At 51.2% G+C, this 14,220-nt stretch overlaps 1 protein-coding gene across 1 annotated transcript; it reads left to right on the forward strand.

Moving 5' to 3' along the window:
• Positions 1–4,012: 4,012 nt before the first annotated feature.
• LOC140721613 (NACHT, LRR and PYD domains-containing protein 3-like) lies at positions 4,013–9,151 on the forward strand. Its single transcript, XM_073036425.1, has 3 exons — positions 4,013–4,590; positions 8,735–8,821; positions 8,977–9,151. The coding sequence occupies exons 1-3, from the start codon at positions 4,013–4,015 to the stop codon at positions 9,149–9,151; spliced, it is 840 nt and encodes a 279-aa protein (XP_072892526.1).
• The last annotated feature ends 5,069 nt before the right edge of the window (positions 9,152–14,220 follow it).

Below are 14,220 nucleotides of genomic sequence, written 5' to 3' on the forward strand. Positions count from 1 at the left end.
ACACAAGCACAATCAAGTGGTAGACAACATTCCCAAAAAGCTTGCTTGAAATACAACTGATGAAAAACACGATAACCTACAATAATTTGTTACAGACCAGATATAAATCAATTGTGATGAGGCATCCCACTACCACACGCTCTTTTAGGAAGTGGACTCCTGAAGCTGCACAGGCCCTGAGAGACTGCTTCGGTACTACTAACTGGGATGTACTGCAAGGGGGGCTCTGTGGGGGCGTTGAGGAGGTCACTGAATGCACAACGGACTATATTAACTTTTGTGTGGATGCCGTAGTCCCTGTTAGAACTGTTCGCTGCTATCCCAATAATAAGCCCTGGATCACTAGTCACATCAAAGGCCTCCTAAACCAGAAGAAGAGGGCCTTTAAAGATGGTGACCGGTTGGAGCTCAAAAGAGTTCAGAAGGAACTCAGAGTACAGATAAGGGGGGCAAAGGAGCAGTATAGGAGGAAGCTAGAACAAAAGCTGCAGAAAAAAAGCATGAAGGAGGTGTGGGATGGGATGAAGATCATCACCGGATGCGGTGCAAAGCGGGGGGGCGAACATAAGTGGAGATGTGGAGAAAGCGAACCAGCTGAACAACTTCTTCAACAGGTTCGACAGCTCAATCTCATCCTCACCGCAGAAATCCACACCAGGCTTACTTCCCTCACAGGAAAATAGCCAATCACAGGAGACCTTGCCCACGCCCAGGATTACGGCTGCACAGGTGGAAGGTCAACTGAGGAAGATCTGTACCAGCAAGGCGGCTGGACCGGATGGAGTTTCCCCACGATTACTGAGGGCCTGTGCGACTGAGCTGGGAGAACCACTACAGCGCATCTTCAACATGAGCCTGGAGCAGAGAAGAGTACCCAGACAGTGGAAAACATCCTGTATTGTCCCGGTACCGAAGAAACCACAACCAAAGGAGTTGAATGACTTCAGACCTGTTGCCTTGACGTCGCACGTGATGAAGACCATGGAGCGGCTGATAATACAGAATCTGAGTCCACAAACCAGGCACGCCCAGGATCCTCTTCAGTTTGCGTATAAGGAGAAGGTGGGAGTGGAGGATGCTATCACGTATTTGCTGCACAAATCACTCTCTCACCTAGATGGGGTCAGTTGTGCTGTGAGGATTACATTCCTTGACTTCTCTAGTGCCTTTAACACCATCCAGCCCAAGATCTTAAGGCACAAACTAACGGAGATGGGAGTAGACTCTCACATGGTAGATTGGATAGTGGACTACTTGACAGATAGACCTCAGTATGTGCGGTTGGGAGACTGTAGATCTGACACGGTGGTCAGCAGCACAGGAGCGCCGCAGGGAACCGTACTCTCTCCGGTCCTGTTCACCCTGTACACATCAGACTTCCAATATAACTCGGAGTCCTGCCATGTGCAGAAGTTCGCTGATGACACGGCCATAGTGGGGTGTGTCAGGAATGGACAGGAGGAAGAGTATAGGAAGCTGATACAGGACTTTGTGATATGGTGCAACTCAAACTACCTGCGTCTCAAAATCACCAAGACCAAGGAGATGGTGGTGGACTTTAGGAGATCTAGGCCTCATATGGAGCCAGTGATCATTAATGGAGAATGTGTGGAGCAGGTTAAGACCTACAAGTATCTGGGAGTACAGTTAGACGAGAAGCTAGACTGGACTGCCAACACAGATGCCTTGTGCAGGAAGGCACAGAGTCGACTGTACTTCCTTAGAAGGTTGGCGTCATTCAATGTCTGTAGTGAGATGCTGAAGATGTTCTATAGGTCAGTTGTGGAGAGCGCCCTCTTCTTTGTGGTGGCGTGTTGGGGAGGAAGCATTAAGAAGAGGGACGCCTCACGTCTTAATAAGCTGGTAAGGAAGGCGGGCTCTGTCGTGGGCAAAGTACTGGAGAGTTTAACATCGGTAGCTGAGCGAAGGACGCTGAGTAGGCTACGGTCAATTATGGAAAACTCTGAACATCCTCTACATAGCACCATCCAGAGACAGAGAAGCAGTTTCAGCGACAGGTTACTATCGATGCAATGCTCCTCAGACAGGATGAAGAGGTCAATACTCCCCAATGCCATTAGGCTTTACAATTCTACCGCCAGGACTTAAGAACTTTTTAAAAGCTATTATTAATGCTTTTTGAGATAGTGATTTAGATGCATATCATATTTTTTTACTGAGTTAAGTATTGTATGTAATTAGTTTTGCTACAACTAGTGTATGGGACATTGGAAAAAAAGTTGAATTTCCCCATGGGGATGAATAAAGTATCTATCTATCTATCTATATATCTATCTATCCTGTAACGTTTACCTGTTGGCAGAAGAACAACCAGTTCATGGAGAGGGTGTGAGGGGTTTTTAATGATGTACCGTGTCTTCTGGAGGCATCGACGTTGAAAGAGGTCTTGGACGGAAGGTAGGGAGACCCCAATAACCTTCTCTGCTCCCCTAACCACCCCCTGCAAGGCTTTTTTGTCGGCAGCACTGCAGCTGGAGTACCAGGTTGTGATGCAAAAGGTCAGCACACTCTCAACCACGCCTCTGTAGAATGTAGTTAAGATGTTAGTGGGGAGTGATGCTTGTTTAAGATTCCTCACAAAGTGCAATCAGGGGAATGTTCACCTTCACAAATAACTAGAATAACAGAACATGAGGATTGGACATTTTCAGGGACATCCATTGCTGTCAATTCCGTGTCTGTGAACAGAATTTTACTTTCTGTCCTAATATCCATGGAAGCATTGAATTAATTCACGTAATCTCAAACACTGAATGCTGAAATACCGTTATAAATTTCTTTGTCAGATGAGCCATTTAACGTTTTGAATATGTTCTCTGTTCCCATGGAAGATGTTCAACAGAAACACAAGGAGACTCTACGGGCACAAACTGAAACACTGAGAGTGAACACGATCCTGATGACGGAGAAGGTGAAGGTTTTCCAGCTGGCTGATCGATACGCTGAGCTCACTGTCATTTCTACTGTTCGGGATTGGACACTGGTGGAACATGAGCTGCTGGCAAGAGGAAGAGACCATGAGGTGTATAGAGAGAAACAACTCCGCAGTCAGCTGGAAAAAATCCGTACTGATCAGTTATTCCAGAGCAGCTTTTCCCGGAGTAAATCCAAATCTGGGAGTTCAGCAGCAGTGGCCGGAGTCCCGGGGATCGGGAAAACAACGATGGTACAAAAGATTGTTTATGACTGGGCCATGGGGAAAATATATCAACAATTCCAGTTTGTCTTCAGTTTCAAATTCCGAGATTTAAACACCATTAATTGTAGAATAAACCTGAGGGAACTGATTCTGGATCAGTATCCTTACTTTGGGAATTTCCTGAGAGAAGTCTGGAAGAACGCAGAGGGATTACTGTTTATATTCGATGGTTTAGATGAATTCAAACACAAAATCGATTTTGCGGACAGTCGGAGAGATACAGAACCAAAGCACCAGTGCCCAGATCCTGAGTGGTGGTGTGAAGTGTCTGACATTGTGTATAGTTTAATCCAGGGCAAGCTGCTCCCAGGGTGTTCAGTGCTGGTGACCACCCGCCCCACTGCATTACATTTATTGGAAAAGGCGGATATCAGTGTCTGGGCTGAAATCCTGGGATTTGTTGATGAGGAACGGAAGGAATATTTCATCAGACATTTTGAAGATCAGACGGTGGCGGAAGCTGTTTTCAAACACGTGAAGGAGAACGAGATCCTGTACACCATGAGCTACAACCCCTCCTACTGCTGGATTCTCGCTCTGGCACTGGGTCCCTTCTTCACACAAAGAGTCAGGGACCCACAGCGTGTTCCCAAGACCATCACCCAACTGTATTCCAACTATATTTACAACATCCTGAAAAACCGCAGCCTTGAGATTGAGAGACCCCGTGATGTGTTACTCAGGGTTGGTCAGATGGCCTTCAGAGGAGTGTCCGGAAAGAAGATTGTGTTTACAGATGAAGATTTGATCAGCTACAGTCTTCAGCCTTCCCAGTTCCTGTCCGGATTCCTGATGGAGCTTTTGGAGAGAGAGGATTCTGCCCAGAGCGTGGTGTACACATTCCCACACCTCACCATCCAAGAGTTTGTAGCTGCAGTTGCACAATTCCTGAATCCACATCCCGGGAATATCCTGAAATTCCTCACTGATGCCCACAACACGACAGATGGGCGATTTGAGGTATTTCTCCGTTTTGTTGCTGGTCTCTCCTCCCCAATGACAGCTCGGGGCCTGGTGGAGTTTCTGGGTCCATTTCCTCATGAAACAACCTGCCGGGTGATTGACTGGGTGAAGGAGGAGGTTAAACGACAGAGTGGAAACACAGAGAGTGAAGCTGGTAAAAGGAGCCTCCTGAACACATTGCACTACCTATTTGAGTCTCAGAATCGTGGACTGGCTCAGGACGCACTGGGATCTGTGAAAACACTTTCATTCCGTGGAATGACGTTGAACCCGATTGACTGCGCGGTCCTGTTTCATGCCATCGGACTCTGTGATACAATAAAACACCTCAACCTGCAGGACTGCCACATTCAGTGTGAAGGAATCCAGCGGCTGGGACCCGGGCTGCACAAGTGCCAGGAGTTGAGGTAACATGATTTATCTCTCACTCTGAACTGTGAAACTGTTCTATTGTGTCATCTCAATGTAAAGGGATTTGGGTTAAACTGTGATAAATCAGATTGTGAAGAATTGTGACAAATACCCAGGGGATCGGTCAGTAATTCCCCAAGGACGGGAGGGTTCTGTGGTTCCTTGTGAAGGGATGTTGAAAACTTCATCAGATCAGTGAACAACGACCATTGGTTTAATGGTAGTAAATCACAGGAATGGCCGTGTTTCCTGCTGCCTGTGACACGTCCATTGACAATGTTCCTTCTCACTGTTACTGACACCCAGACCAACACTGACTGCAGCAGGTGGGTCAGAGATTCACACCCCCTTCCCGGTGAGGGACAAGAGACCGTCTGCAGACTGTCCCAGTGAGAAGGAAAGAAATACCATTGTGAGATTGCCCTCCCCTGCCCTTGATAGTGTGTGACTTTGCTCACTACCAGATACACAGAGAGCGAGGCCACATCTCCTCTGGGTCTCTGTTCAGACCCAACACAAACGTACAAAAATTTTCTGCATCCTCTCGTCTTGTAGGAGTATCGTTTACCTTTGGAATCCTCCTGTGCGACTTTTTATCCAAATCCCCCTTCGATTCTTAGGGATCTCGTCCCCATCCCCATTCCTCCTGTGGGCTCTCTATTACCCGTTCCTCATCCTCCAGTGGAATGTATTTTCCCTTCCCCCCTTCCTGCGGGATCTTTCTTCCCCATGCCACTTCTTCCCGTGGGTTCTCTCTTCCCCATTCCGTTCCCTCCAGTGGTATCCCTTCCCATCCCCCATCCGCCTATGGAATCTCTCTTCGCAAACCCCCTTCATCCTGTGGGATCTCACTTCTCCATCCCCCTCCCTCCTGTTGGATCTCTCCTCTCCATTCCCCTTCCTCCTGTCGGATCTCTCTTCCCCATCCCCCTTCCTCCTGTGGAATTTCTCTTCCCTATCCCCCTTCCACCTATGGGATCTCTCTACCCCATCCCCCTTCTTCCCGTGGGATCTCTCTTCCACATTCCCTTCCCTCCAGTGGTATCCCTTCGTAGAAACCCTTCAGTTTTACCTTCACATTATCTGCCAACACAACCTCACGTCTTCTTTTTGCCTTCCTGATTTCCTTCTTTAGTATTCCCTTACATTCTCTATACTCTTCAAGTATCTCATTTGTTCCTCGTTGCCTGTAACTGCTAAACACCTACTTAACCAGATCGCCAATATTCCTTGAAAACCAAGGTTCCCTATCCCTGTTAACTTTACCTTTAATCCTGGCAGGAACATGCAAACTCCGGATGTAAGCGCAGTTCAGTAACTCCACTTACTGAATACATCATTGCCAGAAAACAACTTATCCCAATCCACTCTTCCCAGATCCTCTCTCATTTCCACAAAATTGGCCCTTCTCCAATTCAGAACCTTAACTGGTGGACCAGTCGTATCCTTACCCATAATTATCTTGAAACTAATGACATTATGGTCACTGGACCCAAAATGTTCCCTTACACATACTTCTGTCACCTGACCTGTCTGATTCCCTAATAGGAGATCAGGTACTACACCCTCTCTCGTTGGTACCTCAATATATTGATTTAGAAAACTTTCCTGAACACATTTGACAAACTCCACGCCATCTAACCCTTTCACAGAGTGGGAGTCCAGGTCAATATGTGGGAAGTTAAAATCCCCTACGATTACAACTTTCTGTTTCTTACATTGGTGTGCTAACTCTGTACAGATTTGCTCCCCCAATTCTCTCTGACTATTGGGCCGTACATAATAATACCCTATTCGTGTGGTCACTCCTTTCCCGTTCCTCAGCTCCACCCATACGGCCTCTGTAGACGAGCCCTCCGGGCTGTCCCGTCTATGCACAGCTGTGAGATTCTCCCTGACTAGTAATGCCACTCCACCCCCTTTCATCCCTCCCTCTCTATCACGTCTGAAACAACGTAACCTCGGAACATGAAGCTGCCAGTCCTGCCCCTCCTGCAAACCAAGTCTTACTAATAGCAATAATGTCGAAATCATCATGTGCCAATCCACGCCCTAAACTCGTCTGCCTTACCTACAATACTCCTTGCATTGAAATAGATGCACCTGAGAACATTTCTATCACGTACAAACCATTGATATCTGTCTATACAGGCAGTCGTCGCATGACCATTATCCCCCTCCACATCACTATCTGCTCTAACACTCTGCCCCCTCCCCCTGCAACCTTGTTTAAAACCCCCGGAGCAGAACTTGCTAACCTACCGGCAAGGATGTTAGTCCCCCTCCAGTTCAGGTGCAAACTGTCCAATTCGAACGGGTACCACCTCCCCTGGAAGAAAGCCAATTGTCCAGAAACATGAACCCCTCCCTCATGCACCATCCCCTCAGCCACGTATTTAGCTGCATTATTTCTAGCCTCACTAGCACGTGGCACGGGCAGCAATTCTCCTGTGGGATCTCACTTTCCCATCCCCCATTCATCCTCTGGGCTTTCGTTCCCACTCCCCCTTCCGTCCAAATGTTGGATCTCTCCACAGCATTCCCCTTCCTCCTGTGGGATCTCTCTTCCCCATCCCCTTCCTCCTGAGGGATCTCTCTCCCCTATCCCCCTTCCTCCTGTGGGATCTCTCTCCCCCATCCCCCTTCCTCCTGTGGCATCTCTCTCCCCCATCCCACTTCCTCCTGTGTGAATTGTCTCCCCCATTCCCCTTCCTCCTGTGTGATCTCTCTTCCCCATCCCCATTGCTCCGGTGGGATCACTCTTCCCTATCCCGGTTCCTCCTGTGAGATCTCTCTTCCCCATCCCCCTTCCTCCTGTGGGATCTCTCTCCCCCATCCTCCTGTGGGATCTGTATCCCCCATCCCCTTTCCTCCTGTGGGCCCACCCTTCCCCATCCCCCTTCCTCCTGTGGGATCTTCCTTCCCCATCCCCTTCCTCCTGTGGGATCTCTCTCCACTATCCCCCTTCCTCCTGTGGGATCTCTCTCCTCCATCCCCCTTCCTCCTGTGGGATCTCTCTCCCCCATCCCCCTTCCTCCTGTGGGCTCACCCTTCCCCATCACCCTTCCTCCTGTGGGATCTTCCTTCCCCATTCCCTTCCTCCTGTGGGATCTCTCTTCCCCATCCCTCTTCCTCCTGTGGGACCTCTATTCTCCACCCCTTCCTCCTGTGGGATCTCTCTTCCCCATCCCCCTTCCTCCTGTGGGATCTCTCTTCCCCATCCACCTTCCTCCTGTGGGATCGCTCTTCCCCATCCCCCTTCCTCCTGTGGGCTCACCATTCCCCATCCCCCTTCCTCCTGTGGGATCTCTCTTAACCATCCCCCTTCCTCCTGTTGGATCTCTCTTCCCCATCCCCCTTCCTCCTGTGGGATCTCTCTCCCCCATCTCCCTTCCTACTGTGGGACCTCTCTTCCACATCATCCTTCCTCCTGTGGGCTCAGCCTTCCCCATCCCCCTTCCTCCTGTGGGATCTCTCTTCCCCATCCCCCTTCCTCCTGTCGGATTTCTCTTCCCCATCCCCCTTCCTCTGTGGGATCTCTCTCCCCCATCACCCTTCCTCTTGTGGGATCTCTCTTCCCTATCCCCGTTCCTCCTGTGAGATCTCTCTTAACCAACCCCCTTCCTCCTGTCGGATCTCTCTCCCCCATCCCCCATACTCCTGTGGGATCTCTCTTCCCCTTCCCCCTTCCTCCTGTGGGATCTCTCTCCCTCATCCCCTTCCTCCTGTGGGATCTCTCTTCCACATTCGCTTCCTTCTGTGTCTTTCCACCCTTTACCTTAGGTGATGTCTCTTCCTCCATCTCCCATCGACATTTCCCGATTCTCAAATCTTCCTCACTGTTTGACTTTCTCCCCTTCACCCCTGCCCTTTCCGACTGTCTCACGTCAGGAACACTTTTCGAACCATCAGGGAATGAGAGAGAATATGTGTAGTTTACAACGTCACACCGACAGACGAAATTACTGACATTCGGTGAATTCATTGGAGCTGGGCAGTGAGGGACATTGACAGTGATGGGAACTCCGATCAGTGAATTAATAAAGGGTTTAATGTTTCCTGAAATATCCGAGTGAGAGAAATTACCTCAGACCCACCGTTAAAATCACTATGTTCATCAATCTGTCTGTTTGTGTTTAGACTGAACAATAATAAACTGGGGGATTCAGGAGTGAAACTGGTGTCTGCGGCTCTGAGGAACCCGGAGTGTAAAATACAGAGACTGTGGTAAGTACCAGACTGTAGGAGATTGTGTTTACAGTCACTGGGTGTCTGACACTGAACATTAATGTGATCAGTAATTGTGTTACTGATAAACACTGGGGATTTGTACCGTCTCCTGTCTCTCTGTCTCCTTCACCCTCACTCTCTCTGATCTCCAGGCTGTACAATGTCGGTCTCACAGATTCTGGGGCCGAGGATCTCGTCTCCGCTCTCAGTACAAACCCATCACTGACCGAGCTGGACCTGAGTTATAATAAACTGGGGGATTCAGGAGTGAAACTGGTGTCTGCGGCTCTGAGGAACCCGGAGTGTAAAATACAGACACTGCGGTAAGTACCAGACTGTGGGAGATTGTGTTTACAGTCACTGGATATCTGACACTGAACATTAATGTGATCAGTAATTGTGTTACTGATAAACACTGGGGATTTGTACCGTCTCCTGTCTCTCTGTGTCCTTCACCCTCACTCTCTCTCATCTCCAGGCTGAACAGTGTCGGCCTCACAGATTCTGGTGCCGAGGATCTCGTCTCCGCTCTCAGTACAAAACCATCACTGACGGAGCTGGACCTGAGTGATAATAAACTGGGAGATTCAGGAGTGAAACTTGTGTCTGCGGCTCTGAGGAACCGGCAGTGTAAAATACAGACACTGGGGTAAGTACCACACTGTGGGAGATTGTGTTTACAGTCACTGGGTGTCTGACACTGAACATTAATGTGATCAGTAATTGTGTTACTGATGAACGCTGGGGATTTGTACCGTCTCCTGTCTCTCTGTGTCCTTCACCCTCACTCTCTCTCATCTCCAGGCTGAACAGTGTCGGTCTCACAGATTCTGGTGCCGAGGATCTCGTCTCCGCTCTCAGTACAAACCCATCACTGACGGAGCTGGACCTGAATGTAAACTCTCTGACAGACCGATCTGTCCCCGCTCTCCGCCGCCTCATACTGACCCTCCCGAGTCTAGAGTGGATCCAGTGAGTGTTTGTGTTCATGTTCAATGTGATAAAATGTCAGCGGATCCGCGGGTTTTCTGGTGATATTTGTCTGTGAGTGTTGTTGAAACATTTGTGTAATCTGTTTATTTCGTCTTTATTTTCCCATCTGTTTCAGGCTGTACGGGAATCGGTTCAGTGAGACCGGGAAGAAGGAACTGAGATCTCTGCAGGAACCCAGACCCGGACTGAGAGTGGTCGTGTGAACATCCCCGCCCGCGGGATGGGGACATTTGGCCGACATCCTTTAACGGCCGCGCGCCCGGGGCTGATTCCCAACGGTTTTAACGGAACCGGCTCGGGCCTCGCAGCGGTCCCGCCGTGACGTGACGGGGCATCTTCCGCCGGAAGTGCGTGTTCGAGACTCCCCACGTGACACCCCGGGGAATTACCCGGACAGGAAGAGCCCGGGGGTCCGGGGCTCAGTCTGGGACACCGGTGTCCCGGGGTGGGGGGGGATGATCCCGGGAGAGAATCCTTTTGCTCCCTTTGCTGAGGACGGTGCATTCGGCAGCCTGGCCGATATAATGATGTTAAATGGACAAATCCCTCGGCAGTGACCCTGGATCTGCAGCGATCCCGGACACGGTCCTGAAGTGTGATTTTATAATCATCGGTTCCCCGATGCAGAGTGACGGTGAGAAACGGGACTGATTATTCAACAGGTCACCCGTTGTCGCCGGTCGGTTAATTGTGTGTGACTGTGAGCAGATTATTTATTCCCGCATGTTAGCAGCTCACACATTGTTTCATTGAAATTTCTCATAAAAAATCAATAAACCACTGCATCTTCCTGTCTTGTGTCGGACTCGAGTTTTATTTGAGGTTTCTGTTACCCTCCACACCCTGTGCACTGCAACAGTGGGTCGGAGCTCCTCACACTGACACAGTAGCGTCTCAGCTCCAGGCTGAGGGAGGTCGGACAAGCAGAGTCTAGGAGCCCAGGATCTCATCTCCACCAAAGCCCATTCCAGGCTAATTGACCCCCGCCTGTTCCCCGCAGTTAAAATCGACGTGAATCCACTGAGGTCCCGAGTACGAGAGTGATGGGGGGGTGGAAAACCGGCGTCAGACACAGAATGACTCTCCCTCCACACCGTCCCATCACACACTCCCGGGGTCCGACACAGAGTGAATCTCCCTCCACACCGTCCCATCACACACTCCCGGGTCACACACAGAGTGAATCTCCCTCCGCACCGTCCCATCACACACTCCCGGGTCACACACAGAGTGAATCTCCCTCCACACCGTCCCATCACACACTCCCGGGTCACACACAGAGTGAATCTCCCTCCACACCGTCCCATCACACACTCCCGGGGTCAGACACAGAGTGAAACTCCCTCCACACCGTCCCATCACACACTACCGGGGTCAGACACGGAGTGAATCTCCCTCCACACCGTCCCATCACACACTCCCGGGGTCAGACACAGAGTGAATCTCCCTCCACACCGTCCCATCACACACTCCCGGGGTCAGACACAGAGTGAATCTCCCTCCACACCGTCCCGTCACACACTCCCGGGGTCAGATACAGAGAGGAGCTCCCTCCACACCGTCCCATCACAGACTCCCGGGGTCAGACACAGAGTGAATCTCCCTCCGCACCGTCCCAACACACACTCCCGGGGTCAGACACAGAGTGAATCTCCCTCCACACCGTCCCATCACACACTCCCGGGGTCAGACACAGAGTGAATCTCCCTCCACACCGTCCCGTCACACATTCCCGGGGTCAGATACAGAGAGGAGCTGTTCTGATTGCGCTGGAAGAAATCGGGGAAAAAACTGCTTTATGAAGGTCGTGAGTTACTTGGAAATTGGTTTGAAACGTCTCTTGAACATCTAAGTGAGCGGCCGGTTTAGAGTGGAAGCTTCGTTTGGAGTTTTTCTGCCAGTTTGGACGGGGTTCGTTGACGGCTGCGAACTGCGTAGCTCCCTGCTGTGGCTGCTGGCAACTCGCCAGGAAGCCGGGTCGCTCCAAAAACCGGAGACAAACGCCGTTGTTCCACCACTGACATCGGGACAACCTCCTTCCATCTCTATCGTCGGCATTCTCGTTCGGTGTAGGAGCCGAAACATCGTTTGAGACGTCTCGACCTCTCACGGCCTGGAAGTTCTGCAGGAATAACGGAGCCTTTCCTGGCGTTGGAATTTCTGGCACTGAGCCAGCAAGGTACTGTCGAGTACAAACTTTTCCCGCCAGTTACTCAACTCGCTCCAGGACTTTATAAGCAGCAGCACCACCGTATCATTCTCGATTGGGACACAGAAGCAACATGCCGGACTAGTCTACAGGGAGTCGCAGGCCTTCGGGGAGTTATGCAGAGGCGGCTGCCTCTCTAGCCTCGGACAACGCCCTGTTTCGGTCGGTGAAAGTGGAACGCGGGGTGCAATGTATTTTGCGAACTGGAACTACCCTGGAAAAGTGCGCGGAGGCTATGGAGGACTTGTTGGGGAAAGATGGTGTTTTGGCCACCGAGAAAGAGGTCGGGAACGCAGTGTTTTACCTGAGGAATGATGAGTTGGTGCATCGGGCCCTCAGTACTAGGATCACGGTGGAGAACATCTTGTTTACAGATGGAGCTGGTGACAGCTCCCACACAACGCATCGTCCTCGGTCACGTAAAGCCTTTCATCCCCAACGAGGACCTGCTTCCCGCACTAACACGCTTGGGGCAAGTACGGTCAGAAATAACTGCCATCAGGCACAAATTCAGGAGACGCACCCTCCGTACCGTAATCTCTTTCCGGAGACAGGTATTCATGCAGCTGGAAAAAGAGGACGAAGTTGAGGGCCGGTTTACAGTCCGGCACGAGGGGGTAGGTTATCAGGTGTATTGGAGCTCTGAGCGCCCACGGTGCCATGCGTGCGGGGAGGTGGGGCACTTTCGGAGGGATTGTCCGAACACCCGAAAACCCAGGGAGATCACTTCGGGAACTAGTGCCCCAGCTACCACTGCCCCTGATCCCATTCCTGCTCCTACATCTGTGCCGGGCCTTGCTCCTGCCCCTGACCCTGTCTCTACCAGAGGTCCCTGTTCCTACGTCTGTTCCAGTCTCTGCTCCTACCCCTGTGGTTCAGGCGAGTGTTCCTGAGGCTACGTGCAGGGAGGTTCAGGCGAGGGACGGGGTGGAGACTGTGCGGGGAAGGAAAGTGAGGAAGAAATCGAAACACATGAAGAAGTCGGCCCCCGAGACCGCAGAGCTCACGCCCATTTGCCCTAAAGTGGAGCGAGAGGATCGGGGAAGTGCACAGTCGGACGGGGTGATGGAAACGGAGAGTAGCGCTCCATCGGTGAATCCCGCATCTGTGTGCTCCTCCTGCTTGAAGAGGAGAAGGGAATGTTCCCCCAAGAGGGCAGAGAGTGTAGATGAGGGGAATCCCAGAAAGGGGTGTGAATCCGGGTGGAAGTTGTGTCTAACCCTGAATCCCTGGATGTAGCCACCAGTCCTGTGGTGGGTGGTGTGGTTCTGCAGGAAGCTAGTGCTGGGCCTGTTTGCACAACTAAAACAGACCTGGAGCCCTCCACCCAGGACTTAGCAGTAAGCGCCTCCCTGGAGGCAAATGTATTAAGTAGTACAAGTGGAGAGGAGTCCAGGCTCTCTCACAGTCAGCATCAGGCAGCCGGTGAATCCATTGGACCAGAGCTGCTGGGGTCCCCTTCATGCCTGTCTCCTGGGGAGGGTGATATACCCTGCATGCCGACCCCATCAACTAATGGCCTGCAGGGAGTCCCTGGGGACTTTCCCTCCATCGTCGCAACTGTGGATAAGACTGATGCGACGGTGGAACGGGAAGGTATGAGGGAGGTACCCGCTGTGCAGTGTGGGTTACAGGGGCAGCCACCTTATACACCACATGAGGAGGAAGATGGGGGATCTGTCTGCAGTGAGGGGCTGGAGGGAGGTTCTATTGATAGTGAGACAATGGACATTCTCACCCCTCCTGAAAAGTCCCCATTGATACCTGTGGAGGAGATCAGAGAGTTAATTCACTCCTCTGTGGGTGCAAAGCATCGGCCTAAACTAGCCTCGCTTCGTTGGCCTAGCGTGCCGAGGCTGGTGAAGTCCCTGCGAGTCATCCTCAGACGGAAGGGGCAGGGGAAAGGGAAGGGGAGGAAGAATGCTGTGTCAGGGAATGACAGACGGCAGCTGAAATCCTTTCTGGATGACCTGGTGAGGGACATCAGGGTGAAAAGCAGCCTCGCTCCTTCGGGAGATGGTGGGTCACAGGGTAGCGATGGTAGCAGTCGGGTCCGGAAAGAAAAGAATGCTCTTGGTTTTCTTCGGGATAGTGCGGCTGAGGGCGCCACCGCTCTCAGTGGGAAGGGGACTGGTGCTGAGGCCTAGTGTGCTCCCGACATGAAACTTACCGTAGCTAGTTTTAATGTAAACGG

This window comes from Hemitrygon akajei, unplaced genomic scaffold (genome assembly GCF_048418815.1).
Source record: "Hemitrygon akajei unplaced genomic scaffold, sHemAka1.3 Scf000058, whole genome shotgun sequence".
Taxonomy (NCBI): Eukaryota; Metazoa; Chordata; class Chondrichthyes; order Myliobatiformes; family Dasyatidae; genus Hemitrygon; species Hemitrygon akajei.

Excerpts from the sequence above, each read along its gene's own strand:
- LOC140721613 (XM_073036425.1), top strand. The coding sequence starts at position 4,013 with ATGGAGCTTTTGGAGAGAGAGGATTCTGCCCAGAGCGTGGTGTACACA. Across the intron at positions 4,591-8,734 it reads CACAAGTGCCAGGAGTTGAG|ACTGAACAATAATAAACTGG; the intron begins GTAACATGATTT and ends GTTTGTGTTTAG. Across the intron at positions 8,822-8,976 it reads TGTAAAATACAGAGACTGTG|GCTGTACAATGTCGGTCTCA; the intron begins GTAAGTACCAGA and ends TCTGATCTCCAG.